The sequence below is a fragment of the Drosophila busckii genome, unplaced genomic scaffold (assembly GCF_011750605.1).
Source record: "Drosophila busckii strain San Diego stock center, stock number 13000-0081.31 unplaced genomic scaffold, ASM1175060v1 hic_scaffold_45, whole genome shotgun sequence".
Lineage (NCBI taxonomy): Eukaryota > Metazoa > Arthropoda > Insecta > Diptera > Drosophilidae > Drosophila > Drosophila busckii.
Window position 1 is genome coordinate 49758 of NW_022872755.1, and position 19179 is coordinate 68936.

Sequence of the window (19179 nt, forward strand, 5' to 3'; positions counted from 1 at the left end):
TTTTAATATATATATATTTCGATTAACACAATGCGTAAATAGTGTAAAACGAAAGCATATTGTAAGGCAGCGAACGTACCAAGGATGTTTATAAATTGTTTCGTAAAACAACTAATGTATTTTCAATAATATTTAACTAATATTAATAATAAAAACGCAGTGCATAAGTAATTTTAGTAACTATAGAAAATGTTTAACTGAAATTACAAACAAAAATAAATAACAAAAATCATGAGTACATGTGTTTATATTTGAACTTGCATTTCAAGTTTTATATTAACTTTTAGAACTTGTATATTTTTTGGTTTCTTAATCGCACAAAAATTTCAAAAGCGCGCTTCTACAAATGCAGTGTTGGCTAACGCTGCAACATACGTTTTACAAATGACTCGTTCTGAGAGTGAATACTCTCTCAGTACTATAAAGCCTTTCTCCCATCTCTAATTGTGGCTGTAATATTTTGATTTGTTGTAGGAGCACATTATTTTAGTTTTCTTAAATAAAACTAGAATTAATTTAGAATGTCAATAGCGAAACGAGTGCAGGTAAGTGTTTTCTTTGGTAAAAGTGAAGCGTATAAATCAATTACAAAGCGGCTTCATAATTTTAGCAATGGGCGACATTTGCGCGCACCTGGCACATTTATGATTGCACTTGGCAAAACCCATTTGAGTCCGCCGCCTTGGTCAAGACACATCTAATGGGACTGCACAAACCAATATATCATCCCATGAGTAAGTTATGCCAAGAACTGCATTCGATTTTTTGAATAGTTTTAAGTCAAAATGTGCGAAAGTGTTTTGCGGTCTTTACGTTACGTCACGGCGAGAGTGCTGAGTTTTGTTGTCACTGTTTGCCGTTGAGAGGCTTTTCCAGCCGTGGAACTACATAGGTTAGCTTAAAATAAATTGCTCCAATCAAGTCTAATGCTACAAATATCTTTCAGATGACTGTGGCGATCACGTTGTATTGATTAACACCAAGGAGATTGCGCTACCCGGTGACGAGTGGGTGAAACGCGTATATTTCCATCACACCGGCTATCCGGGTGGCGCTTCTTGGACGTTAGCCTGGCAACTACACGACAAAGACCCCACCATGGTTATGAAGAAGGCCGTGTACAATTCAATGGACGGCAACCTGCAGCGCAGACATACCATGCAGCGGTTACACCTCTTCGCCGACGACAAGGTGCCCGAAGAGATTCTAGCAAATGTAACAAATCAAATACGCACTCCCCGCACAGTGCCCCAGCGTCTTGATCATATTGACAAGGAGACACTGGAGAACTTCCCCTCTATAATGGATTATCCTAAAGATTATGTGCTGCGTTAGACGCTAGAGTATTGCTAAGCATAAAATAAACATTGTTATAACAAATTTAATTCAAAGTAATAATGTGAGATGCTTGATGTTCAGCGCATTTGCTTGGCAGTGCTGTCAGCTTAGCGATTTTGTCGGCCTGCGGGAATTGTCGATTCAACTAAAATGCACAGCCCTGGTGGATATTGTGGATGACAGCTTCTAAATTAAAGTTGACTTGCACATTGCTCCGGCTTTTTTTAAATACAATAATTTACAAAATTTTTAATTTTTGCATGTCATATACTACGTTTAAAAAATAAAGGTTGTTTTTAATAAGACTGCAACTGTTTAAATTTTTAGTGTAAGTAGTTCACAGAAACGACTTGTGTAAAAATTGCGACAGTTAGCAAAAATTGCCTTGTTTGCAATAATTGCAAATTAATAACACCCACGCCCATTCTCTGTGATATCATCTACACTACATTTGAAGCAATCTCTAGCAAAAATGAGATTTAATATATTTTGATTGCTTATCACATTTGGGTTAACCACTTGACTGTTGTTTGTTTTGTTTTTCAGTCTTTAAAAGAAGCTTGTGGACTACACATCTGCAAACTCGCCAAGCTCGTCAACCAACTCAATTGCTTCCAGTTTACAGCGTTCGCCTGCATCAACGAAACATGGGACGTTTAGGCACTGTTGATCCTAGCTCCTACTCGCAGCCGGAGCTGATTACCACTGAGCACACTCAGCTCAACTGGCAAGTGGACTTTGCGGCCACCAAGCTGCGTGGCAGCGTGGTGCACAAGTTCAACGTGCTGTCCAGTAATCTAGAGAAGATTGTAAGTAGCTGCAAATATTTTGCACTTCTTTGTATAATATGTATCTGATTTGACAGCTGTTGGATGTGCGTGATATAGATGTAAAGAACGCCACGTTGCTGGCAGGCGGCACTGAGATGCCAATAAATTACTTCATCAGCGAACCTGTGCCCGATATTGGACAGAAGCTAACTCTGGAGCTGCCATCTGGAACGGCAAAGGGCAGGTAAGCTCGCAACGATAAGTCAATGGCTAATCTTTATAGCACTCATAAATTAATCATATCTTTAACGTAGTCTTAACGTGCGCATTGATTACGAGACAGCTAGCAACGCCAGTGCTCTGCAATGGTTGAACCCCACCCAGACGCTGGGCAAGAAGCATCCATACATGTTTTCCCAATGTCAGGCCATACATGCGCGCTCTGTGATGCCTTGCCAGGATACGCCAGCAGTAAAGTTCACTTATGATGCCACTGTGGAGCATCCAGCTGAGCTGACAACGCTGATGAGTGCGCTGATTGACAAAAAAGAATCGGGAAAAACGCATTTTAAGCAGCAAGTGCCCATACCCGCCTACTTGGTAGCCATCGCCATTGGCAAACTTGTCTCACGTCCGTTGGGCGAGAACTCCAACGTATGGGCCGAGGAGGATATTGTGGATGCATGCGCGGAGGAGTTCTCCGAGACTTCTACCATGTTAAAGACCGCCTCGGATCTGTGCGGTCCTTATGTATGGAAGCAATATGATTTGCTGGTTATGCCGCCCTCATTTCCATTTGGCGGCATGGAGAATCCGTGCCTGACTTTTGTTACGCCTACGCTGTTGGCTGGCGACAAATCACTGGCCAATGTGGTGGCCCATGAGATTGCGCACAGCTGGACCGGCAATCTGGTGACAAACAAGAACTTTGAGCACTTTTGGCTAAACGAAGGCTTTACCGTTTTCGTTGAATCGAAAATTGTGGGACGCATGCAGGGCGCCAAGGAGCTGGACTTTAGAATGCTGAGCAATCTAACAGAGCTGCAGGAGTGCGTAAGTATTTGTTATTTGCCAAAGCATTGAGTACTTTTCTAGCCATAATTTTATTTATTAGCTGCGCACACAACTTTCGGATACTCCTGAGCTAACCAAACTGGTTGTGGATCTGAGCAATTGTGGACCCGACGATGCGTTCTCCTCGGTGCCTTACATCAAAGGCTCCACATTTTTGCGCTACTTGGAGGATTTACTGGGTGGCCCAAGTGTATTTGAGCCTTTCTTGCGTGATTATCTAAAGAAGTTCGCTTACAAATCAATCGAAACTCAGGACTTTAAGAACGCTTTGTATGACTACTTCAAGGACACGGACAAGAAGGATAAACTAAGCGTTGTAAACTGGGACTTGTGGCTTACTTGTGAAGGCATGCCACCCATAATACCCAAGTATACAAATTTTATTAAGATTGTTTTATAAACTTTTATTTAATATAATTACTTTTAGATTCGACGAGTCCTTATCCAATGTCAGCAAGGAGCTGGCTACACTTTGGAGCAAGCAAACTGTTGATGAACTGGCCAAGAACTCGACAATTCAGCAAAATATTTCTATACATCAATTAATTGACTTCTTGGGCAAACTAATTGAGAACAAGGACATTGTTGAATTAAACGAGCGTAAAATTGAACTGCTGGAGAGCACCTACAATTTGAAACAATCCAAGAACGCCGAGGTGCGTTTCCGTCTTAATCGCTTGATTATACGTGCGCGTCTTATCAAGCGCTTGGATGAAATTATTGAGTTTGCCAATGGCAACTTCCGCATGAAGTTCTGCCGTCCCATCTATCGTGATTTGGGCAACTGGCCCGAGGCCAAGCCGGAGGCAGTGCGTAATTTCCTAAGCGTTAAGGATCAAATGATGGCCGTCTGCTCCCACACCATCGAAAAGGACTTGGGCCTGAAGTAGTCTGTTTTAAACATAAGACTTTAGCATTTAAATTAAATTTTGCATTTTGTAAAAATGAAAACGAATTAAGAGTTCATAATTAAATTATCTGTTTTTTCTTGAATTATTGGTTTTTATTAAAAAATAAGCAAAACTACGTTTATAACAAGTTGACTTTCATTTGTTTTTTGCTTTCATGATCTCATGATAATTTTTATTTGCGAGACTCTCGTATGTTTTTTGGTGAATTTTGCTTGCTTGCTATTTTGTCAAAAATTTGTTGAATTTCATAATTTGTTTTTGTTTTTAATGTGCAATTGGCCCAAAGCTTTGCCAATTAATTAGCCCATTCGTATGGAATTTTTATATTTGCTTCAAATTCACACTGACTAACATTAAATTGTTTACAACTAATCAAGTGTTGTTACGAGTTTCGAGTCCTAGGCGACAATTGTTATGCTTTCAACTTTATGTTATATATTTTTTTTTAAATTTGTCATCGTTTAAATTCTTTAAAGTTTTGCTCGTAATTTACTTTGTTTTCACACACACAGATATTAAATTAATTATTGTTTGCTGCTTGTCGAGTTTTTTGTTTTTGGTTTTGTTTGTTTGCTTTTAAACTAATCAACAATTTCTTACTTGACCCAAAAAATGCAACCTTTACGTTCTATATATTGCTGGAAACATGCTGTTGTTGTTTTTGTTTTTCATTTTGTTGTAGGTTGTTCATATATAAATTTGCTTTGTTGCAATTGAGGAATAAAAACTATCACGCACTAGAATTATCAATGGAACGGGATGTGGTTAGACCGACAACCATCTCATCGCCTGGGTATGTGGGACTCTGGCGGGACGTTGACGCAACCGGCTGATAATGATAGCCCTCGCGATATCGCTGATTCGGTTTAATGCGTGCGGTTTGTGTGTGACCCAATGTTGGACGCTGGTTTAGCTCATTGGGTCGTTTGGCTGCAAGCGAATTAAAAGTTAATAATCACATTTACAGTTTGAAATGAAATTGCCTACCAGGTATATAAGGCTTTTGATTATAGGACGATTGTTGTTGTTGTTGTTGTTGGTTATAGGCATCGGACGCCGTTGCATTGCCATTTATATGGCTGCTTTGCTGATACGGCGCCAAACTATGGCCTGACTCAGGCTGCAGCTGCAGATCGGTGCTGTTTATAGGACTCATGGGCGTCATTTCGCGATCCTCGATAAACAGCTCGCTAAGATCGTCGGGCACCTGGCGATACTGCGACCAAGGCCAAGAGGCAATACCCGATATTAGTAATGCTTCCAAGGCGCATATATAGCCAATGATCTACAAATGCAATAAGCTTTAAATTAGAACTTCAAATGCAGCTGTGTTGAGCGACTTACTCCTGTGGCTAGCAGCGTATCCTTGGAGTGCTTGGAGACCCATGTATACTCAGTCGCATACAGCACCATGTGGACGAGCAGCGTGGAGCTCAAAATAAATATTAAACCAATACTCAGGTACATCCACGTATTCTGTTTAATAATAAAAAGTAGAATGCATTAAATATATAAAAATTAGATCAAATGTTTTGCTTACCACTTTCGTCCAGTTGAACGGAAACATTAGCGCTATATGCGATATATCCAGAAAGAGCATGAGACATGTGATAAGTAGTGAGAAGAGTGCACAGAAGACCATCAATCTCAGGCGTCCGATGAGTGGCAGTAGAAACAGGCCCACCTGAACTGTGCCCGCGGAGCATTCGCAGGCCAGACAGACGGCCGAGGACAACTGTAAGCAGACATAAGTTATAAGTCATCTTGTATGCTTAAGCTCTTAAGCTTTATACACTCACCACCAATAGTATGCGCACAATCCCTGTAGGCGTTTTCAAATGTTGCGGATCACAGTGTAGGGCAACTCCCCATGGCAGCGGTGATGGTTGTTGCTGTTTGTAGTTGGCATGCGAGTCCCATGAGGTGCATGTGCCCAATGGCGATTCGAGTGATAGTGAGAGCTCGCCGGCCCTGCTGCCAGCTATTTCAAAATCCTGCTCATCGTCCAGCTGACAGCAGACCGGCTCCAGCTCCAACTCGCGTATCTCGTCCAGCAGCAGTTCTATCTCGTCCGTGCCATATAAATCAGATACAGACGGTATATAACGTTGGGGTTGTTGCATTGCCCGTTGCGGGATGTGTCCCACATCACCGTTGCGTGGGGCCCGGGCGTGCAAATTCTGAAGCCAACAGCGGCGTTCTTAGACTTCCTCTCCACTCCCTCTCTCTCTCTTCACGCTCTGCTTCGCTCACTATCCACACGCTTTTGATTTTGCCTGGTTGCCTGCCCAACGTCTGCAACGAGCCAGAAGTGAGAAATCAGTTAAGCACATTAATAACTTGGCGTGCTGTGTTGCACAGTGGTACAAACTTTATAAAAAGTTAGTAAACAAAAAAACCAACTGCCTGGGGATTTTATGAATTAGTTTCGTGCATTAAATCATTAATTGAATGTCTTTTCTATAAGTTAAATACTGATGGCCCCACTGTGCATTGGTCTATCGCTATGGCGCTCATTAGTCGCTCATGTGCGCATAAGCATAACCGTAATTTGATATAAAAATGTCACTCATACGCCAGAAAAAACATAAAGACTATATACATTGTGCTCCCAAGGGAAGTATCAATCAGAATCTAAGCTCGCTGTGCAAAAAATAAAAAAATACAACCAATGCTCGTAAATTAAAGACAGTTTGTTTTCAATGAAACAATCAAAATAAGTCAGTTAATCAATACGTTTGAGTCAAAGTAATGTTCAAAACAATGCTGCCAACTACTGCTCGTTCAATTGTTCAATTCCTTGTGCCAAATCGCATTTAATATTTACTTTAAATGTTTATGTCAGCCTCCACTTTATTATACCCAGGTAGGTGTAAGCAGTAACTCTAGACTTGAGGAGATTCTAGGAATTTCAGTTGATTTCCAAGAACGCTTCGTGTTGTTTTCAATGTCAAATATTTCATATGAAAGATACATGAATCGCTGAATACGCGGAATTTGAAATTGTAATCTAATTAGAGAGCAGTTTACATTTGTGAGCGCTGAGTGCAAAAGTTAAAATTTAAATCAGACGCACATAAGCCTTGTAGCCTAAAGTTTAATTAATTATTTATCAGTTGCTGTTGTTTTTGGCAGTTTGGCTTGCCAACTGCAAATTAAATCAAATTCATTCTGCCTCTGAGCGCAAGCAGTGCTTTTTTCAGAATGCACAGGAGCAATTAACATGGACACAGATGCGGGACTCCATGGAGAATTTTTGTGAGTGCTGAACAACGCCTGCCAGCGCACAATTTCCTTGAGTTGTCATAATCAGGACATCAAGGAAGGTGGTTTTTGCTAGGACAATATGCAATTGTTGCTGTTGGGGCTTGTTGTGGTTCTTGTTGCTGTAGTTGTTGTTATTGCAAGGACTCTACAGCAGCAGCTGAATAACAAACGAGCAGCTGCAGCTGGTCAGACAAGCGAGCCAAGTAAGCTGCAGTTACATACAGTATATAAAATATATATACTCATGTATGTGATTGTGTGTATGTGTGAGTTTGACAGGCATTCGTGCTCGTTTTGCTGAAGTTTTTGTTGTCGCTTTGTGTCCTTGCTCTAGTTTGCTGTCACAGCTTCTCTGTGCGCTCTTTCCCAACTGCCTAGCAGCTTCTCCCACCCCAGCGCATTTCCCTGTCCATCGCCATTGCTTATCTGTGGCTTGTTATCGCTGCATATCTGCAACTGCAACGAACTTGTGAGCTGTGAGCTGAGAGCTGAGAGCTGAGAGCAGCTTGCCTCAAGTGCCTAATGAGTGCGCTCTGCTTGCAGCCAGGACGTGTGCTATCTATCAAGGCATCATCGTGCTTAAGGCATTAAACTCTTCAGCTGAAAACAATAGCAGCCCAAAGTGCTGCGTGCGGCATGCGGTGTGTGGCGTGTGGCAGGACCTAAGGCTTTTTGCACAATTTGAAATCAATTATGCTCATCTGCATATAAAGCGACTTGGACTTGCACTTGGGCTTCCTGTGCTGTCCTTAAAACGGAAGCGCTATGCATGCAAATTTATTGTCAATGTTCGGCAGCAAGGCATAGAGCGGCGGCGGCTTGCAGGGAATGGCGCAGCCAGACTACATTTCTTATTTATGAACAATGCATAGACAATGGCTTTGCTTTTGTTCAAGCTTATGAGTATACAACAGCCCCTCTCCCCTTCCTTTTGTCACACACACACAATGCTACGAAAGTTGCAACGTAAATAACTTTTAATAGAATTTATAATGGCTTTAGGGCTGCAATTTGACAATGAAAATGTATTTTATGCAAAACGCTTTAAGCTTAAGCTCGCCTAAGCGGCGTATGCGTAATATGAAGCTGCTCATTGTAATGAACTCTTTGTCTGAGGCTCTTTTTGGTGAGCGATTTATGGGCTCACTTTTGACCTGACCTGTGTCCAATGAGCCAGCATAAAATGCTTTGCTAGCCAGCCAGCGCAATTTATGCGGCTCGTCGTTGACTTTTGCGCTCTAAGCTGCGTATAAATTTCTGCTAAAATATTGGAATTTCAGTACGCTCTATTGTGTGTGTGTGTGTGTGTGTATTTGTGTTTGTTTGGTGCGGTCAACGTGGCGCAGACAGCTCGACTATCGTCCTCAATTCACAATGGCGACGTTCAATGCAGCTGAAGTCTGAAGTCTACAGCGCGCAATGAAATGAAATGTAAGCAAAAAAGGATTTGCTGCTTATTATGCCGCCGCTTGTGCCCGGCGCGCTGCCCTGCGGAATTATCGATTACGAATGAATATTTCATTAGCAGACATGCAGCTGCAAATTGAAAGTCGACTGGCTGCAGTTTCTGGCACCTTGTGCTTACGCTTAAGCTATCTTCCATTTCCGTTGGCCGTGCCAGGTCGCGCCTTTTTTCTTTTCGTGCTGCCAAACTGCAAGTGACAATTCTTACTTCATTTGCTGATTACTTTTTTTTCTGCAGCTGTCGCTCAATTAATGCAAAGGCACTCGGCACTCGGCAGTCGACTGTTGAAAATCTGCTTAATGGATGCAGTGAAGCATGACAAATCCCTGGAGCTTACAGTAAGCCACGTCTAATGATTTCAAGCTTAAAGCAATTTGTTGCTGTCAGCGGGCGGGCTGCTTTAAATTTTAAATAAAAATTGTTAACATTTAATTTAATCACACATGCGCCATGTCTGCCATGTGAGTAGAGCCTTTAAAAATGAGTCCCAGGACAATTTCCACGTGCTTGAGTTTCTGCTAGGTGCTTAGAAATAATTATAGGCAGCTGCTGTTCTGTTCTGTTCTGTTTTTCTTTCTGTGTTTTTTTTTCGGGCTTGCTTACGTAAGCTCCTAACGGGATATTTAGTCAAAGGATGGCTTTACTAGTAGGTATATATGCTTATGCGCGTCTCCTGCTGAAAATGAACACCAACTCATGACTTGGTTTCGTTTCATTTCAGGCCCCCTCCCTGCCCATTCTGAATGCCGGCATTAACTCCCCAGACACGTGAGCTCCATAAAGGCTGGCCTCGTCATGTCATGGACGCGAACGCGGCAACACGCAAGCCCCACTGCTCGCAGTCCGCTTGTGCCGCTCGCGCCGCTCTCTCCTACTCCCGTTACGAATCTTCGCTGGCTTTTGTTTTACGCTACATAAGCACAGGCCCATTAAATGCAAACTACGTACGTAGAGGCAAGCTTCTGGCTAGCTGACCCCAAACGTTTGACCGACTGAGCAGCAGCAATAAAAAGTTAAAAAAGTAAAACTTACAACTTGTATCTTTTAGCTAAAACACTGCAAGAAAGCAACTCAACTATTAAACTGCAATTACATTTATTTCAACAGCTCAAAAAATAGTGCAAATGTTGTAGCATTTAATTGAAGCCCTAATTACTATTGATTACTTGCAGTTAATTAGCCAATTTGATTAGCGCGACTTAGTGGGTGGGCTTAGTAGCTATGCAAGCGGTGCAACAACCTTGTTTAGACGCTCTGCTATGGCTGAGTGTGTGTGGCACGACCTTGAACCAGTTTCATTTCTAATTTTGACTGCAGACGCCTGCGAACTTTTGAATGTCTTCGCCCATGCATGTGCTGACTGCTCGTATTAATAATGACCAATGCCCAACTGCAACTTAATTGCATCTACAACTGCTTCATGTGGGTGAGCCTGAGCCCATTTACACATTAGTATATATGCATGTGTGTGTAGTGAGACTAAAAATAAACAAATGAGCCAATGCGTGCAAGCTGTAGAGGAAAGAGCAAGTGTAAACTCTAGCGACTGCGTACTGAGAGAAGTAATCAAGAGAGAGATTGAGAGCGAGAGAGCGTGCAGCATAGCTGCTAAGAGAGCGTGATTGCCAGTTAGTCCTGTTGTGTTTTTTGTTGGGGAAAGCATTTCAAGGAAGTGAAATTGCTGCAGACAGTCGTTTGCCTCACACGCCTGTTCCACACTTCCTGTATGTGTGTGTATGTGTATGCGTGTGTGTGTAAGCATTTTGTTTGTTGAAACCACGTTGAGGCTGGCCCATGTATAAGTGGCCTTCCCCAAGCATCTCGCGCCCAAGCCCTTCAACTGGCAACTCTCAACTCGCAACTCGTTTCGCCATACACAGGCTTCAATTGAAAGTGTTATACTTGACATTTGGCTGAAATTTTGGGGCAGTCAAGCATTATGATTTATATCATGCTGCTCTGCATATGTGTAGACTATAATTGCTATTGCCGCTGCTCTATTTTTGTGTGGCCTGTTGTGTTGGCTAACTAACGCTAATGTTGGCTTGAAACTAGCTAAGCTTAAGCATACGCGCCTCGCCTCGCCTCGCCTGCTACTAAACCATAAAACTCAAATATATTGTCAATATTTATTTAGATAATTTAGCATGTTTCGTGCCTCATAAATTCTTTTGCGCTAGCCATCTCCACTCTGAGGGTAGGCACAACAATCGCCAGCGCCAGCGTCAGTGCCAGCGCCAGCGCCAAGCGCTGCAAAGCATGCTACAAAATTCTGTTCTGTTGTGGGCGGCAACATTTCGTGTGCACAACTAGTTAAGTAAATTTTTTTGTTCGTTGTTTTTTTGCACTTGACCCACCTTTTTTTATGCGCTTTTGCTTTTGCTATTATATATATAAATATATATAATTTTTTTGGTATTCCAGCTGATGTTGGGCTTGCCTGCTTTTTAGCAAATGCGCGGCACGTTTCAGGCAGTGAAGTTTCTATTTCTGTTTCTCTAAAGGGCACACACAGAAATCTACGAAAATGGCCTTTTATATGCTTTTAAGTGTTTGTATGTATGTATGTACTGTATTGTAGGCATGTGTGAGTGTGCGCTTCTAAATATATGTATGTATGCTCGCCAAGTTTTATGTTCAGTTCATTCATGGGCCAAATTTGTGAGGCTCAGAACGCAGGCTGTTGTCGCCTCTGCAAACCAGGCGTATATACGTATGCATGTATGCATGTGTATGCTGCTTCTATGTATATGTGTGTGTGTGCGCTCTGCTGCTGCTGCTGCCAATGTCAGCGTTGTGTTGCTCGCTTTTTGCCTCTAAATTCGTTTTGGCTGCCTGCATATTTTCCTGGCTATGATTTAATAATTGTTGGTTTCCTTTAGCATTTTCTCACTTGATTGTAGTTGCGGCTATTGGAATTTTCTTTTGCATTTCGTGCACGTTTTCACAGTTTTACACATTTTGCTGCTGCTGCTGCTGCTGCCTTTGGTGTTGTTGTTGTTGTTTTGCAATTTCAAATTAACATCGCGCTCACAAAATTCAATTTACATTTTATTCTTTTCCATGCTCGTTTTGCACACACACGCGCAAAAATCATTAAAGTATGCACGGGTTTTGTGTGCTGCCTTTTCGGGCCATGCTGCCTTTCAACATTTGCTTAAACACACACACACACACGTACACGCTGTGGCGCAGAGAGATAGGCTAGGCAGACACACACACACACAGACACACGCGTTCGCGACACGTTGACGTTTCAGGGGCTGCTTTGGGGTAGGGAGGGGCTAGCTGCTCTGGTCGTGGCTGTAGAGGAGGCGCGCGTTAGCGACGTGCAATGCAAAAGCAAAAACAACAACAGCAACAACAAACAGTCAACGACAACGGACTGTGTGAAAAGTAGCCTACAAATTCAGTTAGCCACGAAACCCGACACGACAACCGACCACGTCGAAAGCCAGCGAGCAACTTAGGAGACACAATTCTGACGCGCAAAGCTGTGCTACCAACAGCGAGCAACAGCCAAGAGAGAGTGAGAGAGCGCGCGAGAGCGACAAAGCGTGAGAGAAAATTGAAAGTCCTTTGCAGAGTTTCACTGGTTCCGGAACCGGAATCCGAAATGTTTGCCTGGCAAGCGTCCAAATACAGTGCACGCTCGAAAGCTTTAACTTTCTTAGACTCTCCCAGATGTACATATGTAATTTAGTTCAATTTGAATTGATTGCTGATATACAAAATAACAATTGTTGTTAATCTGCAACACAACTTTGATTGTTGATGCAACCTTTTGTTATTGTGGTAACTTTATTTGCAACAAAGGCAATTTGGCTGCATTGGGCCATAACTTTCTTAAAAATCATCCGATTATTGATTATTTTTCTGCGTTATGCTCGTATTGATGCTAAAAACAAAGTTGCGTCATTGCATTTAGGATTTGATTCAAATATTTAGATTTTTTTTAAATTTAATCAAGGGGTAAGCATAACAATACATTTTTTACCAAAACATCAAAAATTCAATAATACTTCAGAAATTGAATGCAGTTTTGTTTAGATGCATATCACGAGTCTAACAAAGCATGAGACTCCAAAATCGGCTGCAACTTCGCTGTATTACGGCGACAAGTGCGATATTTTACAGCAATTTGTCTTGTTTGTTTACTATTTTGTTGATCACTTCGCCAAATAAATGTTATATCATACATATTTATGCTAATATTAATTATGCTTTCCACGCCAACAAAAAGACGTGTAAAACATTTGGATCGGATTTTTTTTAGCTGAGTTATAGCTTCGCAAAGTTGGAAAATAAGCAAAAAGTAACTCTTCAGCATTGAATTTGTTGCCATAACTTTGTCAAAATAATTTATTTATTGATACTTTGAGAAGCTTGAAATTAAACAAAAAATAACTCTTCAGCATTGGTTTTTTTGCCATAACTATTTCAAAAACAATTCTTATTTATCAAACAAAACAGTATATGTTTATTTACAAAAACATGAGTAAATTCTCGTCATTCCGATCATTTTTGGCTGAGATACATTGAATTATATTTGCAACACCAATATAAAATGGTATAAAGCAATTTAATCGCAAAATTTTTCGCTGAGCTACAGCCTCTTAATATATGAACAATGCAACTGTTTGCTATTGATGTAGACATCATTTGTTTTTGATGTAACTGTATTTATAACAAAAGCAAACAATTTATTTTTAATGTACAACTTTTATCCATTCCGTTCAATTGTTGCTGCTGTACTCTCATGTTTAATAATAATTAGTTTTAAAAACAAATACAGCTGCCATAAGTAACAATATTTGATTCCTAGTGTTATCTTCTCATAATTTTATTAGACAGAGTTATCACCCATTAATAATTACCAATTCTTTTAAAATTTTTTCTTATAAAAGTTTATTTTCGTATTACTTTAAGTATGGAAGCTTTAACAATTTGTTAGTACTATGATGTGGCAGTTGAAAACTATGCAGGAGTGCAACACTTAGGAGTGCACACTGTAGGTGCCAATTTTGCCGTTATCATCAACGGTGGCGGTGGCAGCATTGTAACCAAACTGCTTGCCGTTCACATTGTAGTTCTCGCTCTCGCCTGTGGCCAGATCCTTGTAGTTGTTCACATGACCATTGGAATCGAACTAAGAGAAGCAAAGGATTAGAGGAGAATCAAGGCTCAAGGGGCTTGCGTGCAACTCACCTCAGACTGAGAGGACCACTTGGATTGCTTCTCCCACTGCTTGGTCTGATAGCCATTGCCAGCGCCCGACAGCTGTGCGCCGCTCAAGCCACCAGTCAGACCCATGCTCATGCCGCTGTGGGCAGCGTTCATTGCAGCGGCGGCAGAGTTCATGGCAGCGGCAGAATTCATTGCAGCAGCCGAGTGCATTGCGGCGGCAGAGTTTATGGCAGCAGCAGAGTTCATGGCAGCAGCGGAATTCATGGCGGCAGCGGAGTTCATGGCAGCGTTCATGGAGCTGCCTGCATTCATAGAGGAGTCGAAGCCAAAGTTGCTGCGGTAAGCATTGGCGCCGCCCATTTGCATTTGATTGGCGCTGGCAAGGCCGGAACCGCTGCTGAAGCTGCTGCCTGAGCCAACCTGTTGCTTGGCGCTCTGGTGAGCCTGATTGATAAGCTGGTGCAGCTGGGATGTGCCGCCGACATTGAAGCCAGTCGTCAGACCACCATTGTAAAGAGTCTGGGAGCCAGAGCGCTGGCCAAAGTTGCTGCCAAAGGCGGCGTTCTGATTGAAGGCGGCGTTGCTGCCGAAAGTGGAGCCAGCAGTGGAGCCCATGGTGGAGCGCATGTTGGTGCCAATGGTATAGCTAGATGAGGGCATTTGCACAATCTGTGGCGCCGAGGCGGTGGTGGTCACCTTGCGCTGATAGTAATGCTCGGAGGTGGCAGGCTGCGCCACTTGCACTAACTGCATTGATGGCGTGTGCTCAACGACGCGCTCGACATGGTTCACATACTTCTGTGAGCCACCGGGCATGGTATAAACGACTTGCTGTGGTGCGCTGGACACAACCGATTCACGACGCACGTACTCCATGTTGCCGCTAGAGCTGGGAGCAGTCAATACAAGTGGTGTCTGCAGACTTCCAGAGAACAGAGCACCCGAAGCGACTTCAGATGCGACATTGCTGTTGTCGGCGAACTCCACATTGCTGCCCACATCATGAGCAGCGACCGTGTTGAAGTTGCTGGCGGCATTGTGGCTGCTCTCGTAGGCAGAGTTGGAGGAGAAGGCGCTCTGTGCGCTCTGTGCACTCTGTGCGCTCTGTGCGCCAAATGAGGAGCCAGAGCTGGCTCCAAAAGAGGCACCAGAGTTGGCTCCAAAAGCGGCACCAGAGTTGGCTCCGAAAGAAGAGCCAGAGCTGCCGCCGAAAGAGCTGCCTGAGTTGGCTCCGAATGCGCTTTCAGCACCACCCGCAGCACCACCCACAGCACCAACGGAATCATACGAGCTCTCTAGATTGCCCAGCTCCGCATTGCCGCTGCTGGCTCCAAAACTAACGCCACTGGTGCCATAGCCTCCATTGCGACGCGCATCCTCAATTGCACGCTGATGAGCGGCAAAGTGACTAAGATTAGGAATAGTTAGGGTTAGATTATATATAAGTTAAGTTATTCATGTGTAGTGTTTTTTTATTCTCTTGCAGAAAGTTTTAGAATTTAATTTGTTGTTCCGAAAGTATTTTAAGCTGCAAGAGAATATTTACTACATTAAGTTTAATTTTTTGGTAGCCAAATAATAATTTCAATTGTTTTACTTGAATTTCGTGCCATGTTGCCAAATTGGAAAATTTGTAAATTTTGTTTCGGAATACAAAATGTTGAATTTCTCAATATTTGCCGCAAGGCACTTACCGACTGTGAAAATCATCACGCTTAGCTCTCTGACTGCTTGCCAACAATAATAATAAAAAAAGATATTTTAAAAATCAGCTAAAATAAGCGCTAAACTCTCTCTCTTTCTCTCTCTCTCTCTCTTACCTGTCATGTAAATCTGTAAGTACAAAAAAATAAAATGTTTATTAGTTTTGTTGCATTGTCATTGTGTAATAAGCGATAAGCAACAATTACTGATTAATCAACAGCACATGCGGCTTTAAACTTGGCACATGGCATTGCACAATTGTCGCTGATCTATTGATCTTCAAATACTTGGAATATGCTTTGCTTATCAATGGTCGTTCAATAACTTTGAAAATAATATTAGTTTACATAATCAATGCTTATTTTATTGAATAACTACACATCATTGAAAACTTGAACACTTTTAATTCATTTTTTCGAACAGCACTTTACCTGCACAAACTGCGCCCAGGCAGAGGGCCAACAATATGAATGCTTTCATTTTGAATTTTATTTAATAATATTATGCTCCAACTTGTGCTAGGCCCGCGTGCTGAAATTGTACTAATGATTTGAAATTGCTGGAACGGGCTTTAAAAACCCAAACGCTTGTCCCCAGACTATTGATAAGAGCAAAAAGCTCCAATACGGACTTGAGATGATTACTAATTGACCTAGAGAGGATGCTAATCTCTGTTGCTGCTTGTACATAAAATAATTTAAGCTCGGAATTGGTGCAGAAATTTGTGACAATTATTTAAATCAATGATGAAACAGACATACAGCTGATACGAATTGTTTTCGTTGTTTCGCAACCTTGGAGATGGCTACAAATATATAGTATAGTAAATAGTATATAGAACATATTTATTGGTAGTCGGCAGGCAAGTAAAGTTTTTGCTTTCATTTCAACATATTTTGAAAGTAAACATGCATACATATTTATATTTCGATAAGATCATTAATAAGCGACATATAAAGCACATAAAGCTTAAAGTATAGGGAATTTTGGATTAATCTATAATATGTTGAACCTTAGGGAAAACGTAAAAATCCCAACACTTTACCGCATCGATCGCATATTTTGCGCATTTGAAAAATTCTATTTTCTCGGAAGCGTCTTGTTTTTATTTTGTTTGGTAAACAAAAATATGTAAATAGTTTCGAAACGTAAATACAGAGCAATCAGTTTTAATTACTTCCGTTAATTGCTAATGAGATGTATTCAATGATTGTGGCATTAAAAATTGAAAAATGTGACAGCAAACTATAAATTTATAAGTTAATATTGACAAAAATAAAGTTGTGCTTCTTGTTTTTTATAACTGCTGAGCAATTGTTGCTGAGAGGGCTTTTAACTTGCTTATATACATGAAAATTAAGTTCAATATATATTTAAATCAGGCATACATCCCAAATTGAGATTGATAAATAAACTATTTAAAGTTTGTATTAAATTTAACAGAAATTTAAATCATATAAATTCTGCTGAATTCAATTTGCTTTTTAATCGGTTTGCAGCAATAGTTCCCCCTAGCTAAGATAATTTAAAATCTATACGTATTTATTTAAACACATACGTGTTTATTTAAATAGTCAATTAATTAATGGACAACTTCCTTTAGCGCCTTGATAAACTTTGTGCTGTGTCTAATCTATGCAAAAAAAAAAAGAAAATAAAGAAACAACAACAACAGACTGTGAGCAAGTATATAGAGCTATATATAGTCATAGCACCAATGTAGCGACTAAATCAAGGTCAAAGGCAAACAGTAATTAAAATTCATTAACACAATTATGTCTTACTTTTGTTTATATTCATTGCATTATCAGCAAATTGAGAGTCGAGCTAAGCTTTTCAGAATAGAAAGTAAAACTACAAAGTAATTTGATATAAAAATATATATATAAAATATATAATTATGTATTTTAGTAATCAAGACATATAAATATGAGTGTTAAGCAAAATTTATAATTCCAAAATAATTTGTGGCGCAACAATTGTTTAAACAATCTAAGAGTGCACTGAGTATGAGGTGACTTTGCCATTATCATTGATAGTGGTCTGAGCACCACGACGGGAAGTGCCATCGCCGTTGCTAGAGCTGAAGGAGGAGACCGAGACGCCCTTGTAGCCACCGCCGCCGCCGCCGCTGCTGGTGCTGCCACCAAAGCGATTCACAATGTTGGGTGTAGCCTGCAGAAAGAGAAAGCGCAAGATTAGCCAAGTTACAAATACATATCTCGTAAGCTGATAACTTGCCGGATTAACTGGATTGATATAGGCAGTCTGCCTATGACCATTGGGTCCAATGGAGCCAGCGGCTGCAGCATAGCTGGGCGCATAGCGATGCGAGTTGTAGGCGCCACCACGATGGGCCGACTGCTGACGCACTTGATTGTGGTGATAGGCATTCTGAGCGGCAATCTGTTGCTGAATGCGACTAAACAAATATATAGAAAATACATAAAGTTAAGCTTTGTCTATTATCAAACAAAATCTAAGTTTAGTTTACTCATCATCATCTTCAGTTATAGTTGCATCCGCAGATGCATAAGCATTGCCAGCCGTGGCCAGACCCGTTATAGCTCTACAAAAATAATATTAACAAGCATTAGCCCCAACCACCAACAAACTACAAATTGTAAGCCCAAAGCACCGCTGCCATATCCTTTAACTAATACTTACTGCTGTGTTGCATGATTCTGTGCCAGAATCTGATTTGTTAGCTGCTGATGGAACAGATAGGGATCCGTAATGCCAAAGTTTGGTGCATAGCCAACACCATAATCATCATAGTCGTTGTAGCCACCGGTGTAGCCACCTGCACCACCACCATTGGCATAGCTGCCCGAATAGCTGCCGGCATAGCCACGACGCTGACGACGAGCACGGCTAGCTGCAATCAAAGATAATGAATGATTATAATCAGATTTAGCAAGAAAGGGTGAGCGTCAAGTCATTTCTAAGCTAAATTAATACTAAGCAATCTAAAGGAAAAGATTTTAATACAATTAAAAATACAAAAAAAAAAAAACATTAAAAAGCAGATTATATTCGCTTATTATTTTATAACTCGATAATAAGTTTAGCCTATGTTAATAGAAACTTTTTACTTGGTGTTGTGCTGTTTATAAACTAAGAAAATGGAAAATTTCTCTAGACTACTTGTAAACATATCAAAGTCTATTGTCTAATCTTAATTATGGGAATATACAATGTTTTTTTTAATGATTTTAACTTACCCTTCACTGCATCCGATTCATTGTATAGTGCGCTCATGAGGACACAAATTACCAAAAATTTCCACATCTTTTTAAACGATTTGCATTTGCTGCAAATTAAAAGCTTGATTATAAATAAACTTTAAATAATAATACAAATAATTAAAGAATACAGGCAACAGGTATAAAGAATATTAAACCGGATCAGGCTGTTGCAGCTGGCAAAATGACATAATCTGAATTTATATGTAAAGCAATTT

General features: G+C 40.9%; 4 protein-coding genes across 8 annotated transcripts; 1 reads left to right on the top strand and 3 right to left on the bottom strand.

Moving 5' to 3' along the window:
• The first annotated feature begins 438 nt into the window (after nucleotides 1-438).
• On the top strand, nucleotides 439-4157 carry LOC108608227 (39S ribosomal protein L13, mitochondrial). Of its 3 annotated transcripts, XM_017999506.2 has the most exons (7): nucleotides 441-545; nucleotides 611-734; nucleotides 1885-2147; nucleotides 2204-2352; nucleotides 2423-3161; nucleotides 3223-3551; nucleotides 3610-4157. In XM_017999506.2, exons 1-7 carry the CDS (start codon nucleotides 522-524, stop codon nucleotides 4070-4072), a joined length of 2091 nt encoding a protein of 696 aa, XP_017854995.1. In that variant the 5' UTR covers nucleotides 441-521; the 3' UTR covers nucleotides 4073-4157. The 3 variants fall into 3 exon arrangements, with proteins under 3 accessions (XP_017854997.1, XP_017854995.1, XP_017854996.1); XM_017999507.2 differs by lacking the exons at nucleotides 441-545; nucleotides 611-734 and adding an exon at nucleotides 1621-1666 and having other exon boundaries at nucleotides 3610-4156; XM_017999508.2 differs by lacking the exons at nucleotides 1885-2147; nucleotides 2204-2352; nucleotides 2423-3161; nucleotides 3223-3551; nucleotides 3610-4157 and adding an exon at nucleotides 947-1553 and having other exon boundaries at nucleotides 439-545.
• Nucleotides 4158-4611: 454 nt separating this feature from the next.
• On the bottom strand, nucleotides 4612-12269 carry LOC108608228. Its single transcript, XM_017999509.1, has 6 exons — nucleotides 11719-12269; nucleotides 5893-6388; nucleotides 5634-5828; nucleotides 5438-5569; nucleotides 5081-5378; nucleotides 4612-5023 (listed from the first exon to the last, which is right to left on the bottom strand). The coding sequence occupies exons 2-6, from the start codon at nucleotides 6214-6216 to the stop codon at nucleotides 4824-4826; spliced, it is 1149 nt and encodes a 382-aa protein (XP_017854998.1). The 5' UTR covers nucleotides 6217-6388; nucleotides 11719-12269; the 3' UTR covers nucleotides 4612-4823.
• Nucleotides 12270-13723: 1454 nt separating this feature from the next.
• LOC108596267 (uncharacterized transmembrane protein DDB_G0289901) lies at nucleotides 13724-16248 on the bottom strand. Of its 2 annotated transcripts, none has more exons than XM_017981846.1 (5): nucleotides 16148-16248; nucleotides 15833-15845; nucleotides 15707-15739; nucleotides 14034-15420; nucleotides 13724-13974 (listed from the first exon to the last, which is right to left on the bottom strand). In XM_017981846.1, the coding sequence occupies exons 1-5, from the start codon at nucleotides 16194-16196 to the stop codon at nucleotides 13822-13824; spliced, it is 1635 nt and encodes a 544-aa protein (XP_017837335.1). In that variant the 5' UTR covers nucleotides 16197-16248; the 3' UTR covers nucleotides 13724-13821. The 2 variants fall into 2 exon arrangements, with proteins under 2 accessions (XP_017837335.1, XP_017837326.1); XM_017981837.1 differs by having other exon boundaries at nucleotides 15707-15742.
• A 1333-nt stretch (nucleotides 16249-17581) lies between these two features.
• On the bottom strand, nucleotides 17582-19027 carry LOC108608321. 2 transcript variants are annotated; one of them, XM_033294828.1, is made up of 5 exons: nucleotides 18941-19027; nucleotides 18384-18594; nucleotides 18211-18285; nucleotides 17958-18138; nucleotides 17582-17891 (listed from the first exon to the last, which is right to left on the bottom strand). In XM_033294828.1, exons 1-5 carry the CDS (start codon nucleotides 19005-19007, stop codon nucleotides 17709-17711), a joined length of 717 nt encoding a protein of 238 aa, XP_033150719.1. In that variant the 5' UTR covers nucleotides 19008-19027; the 3' UTR covers nucleotides 17582-17708. The 2 variants fall into 2 exon arrangements, with proteins under 2 accessions (XP_033150719.1, XP_033150720.1); XM_033294829.1 differs by lacking the exon at nucleotides 18211-18285.
• Nucleotides 19028-19179: the final 152 nt, after the last annotated feature.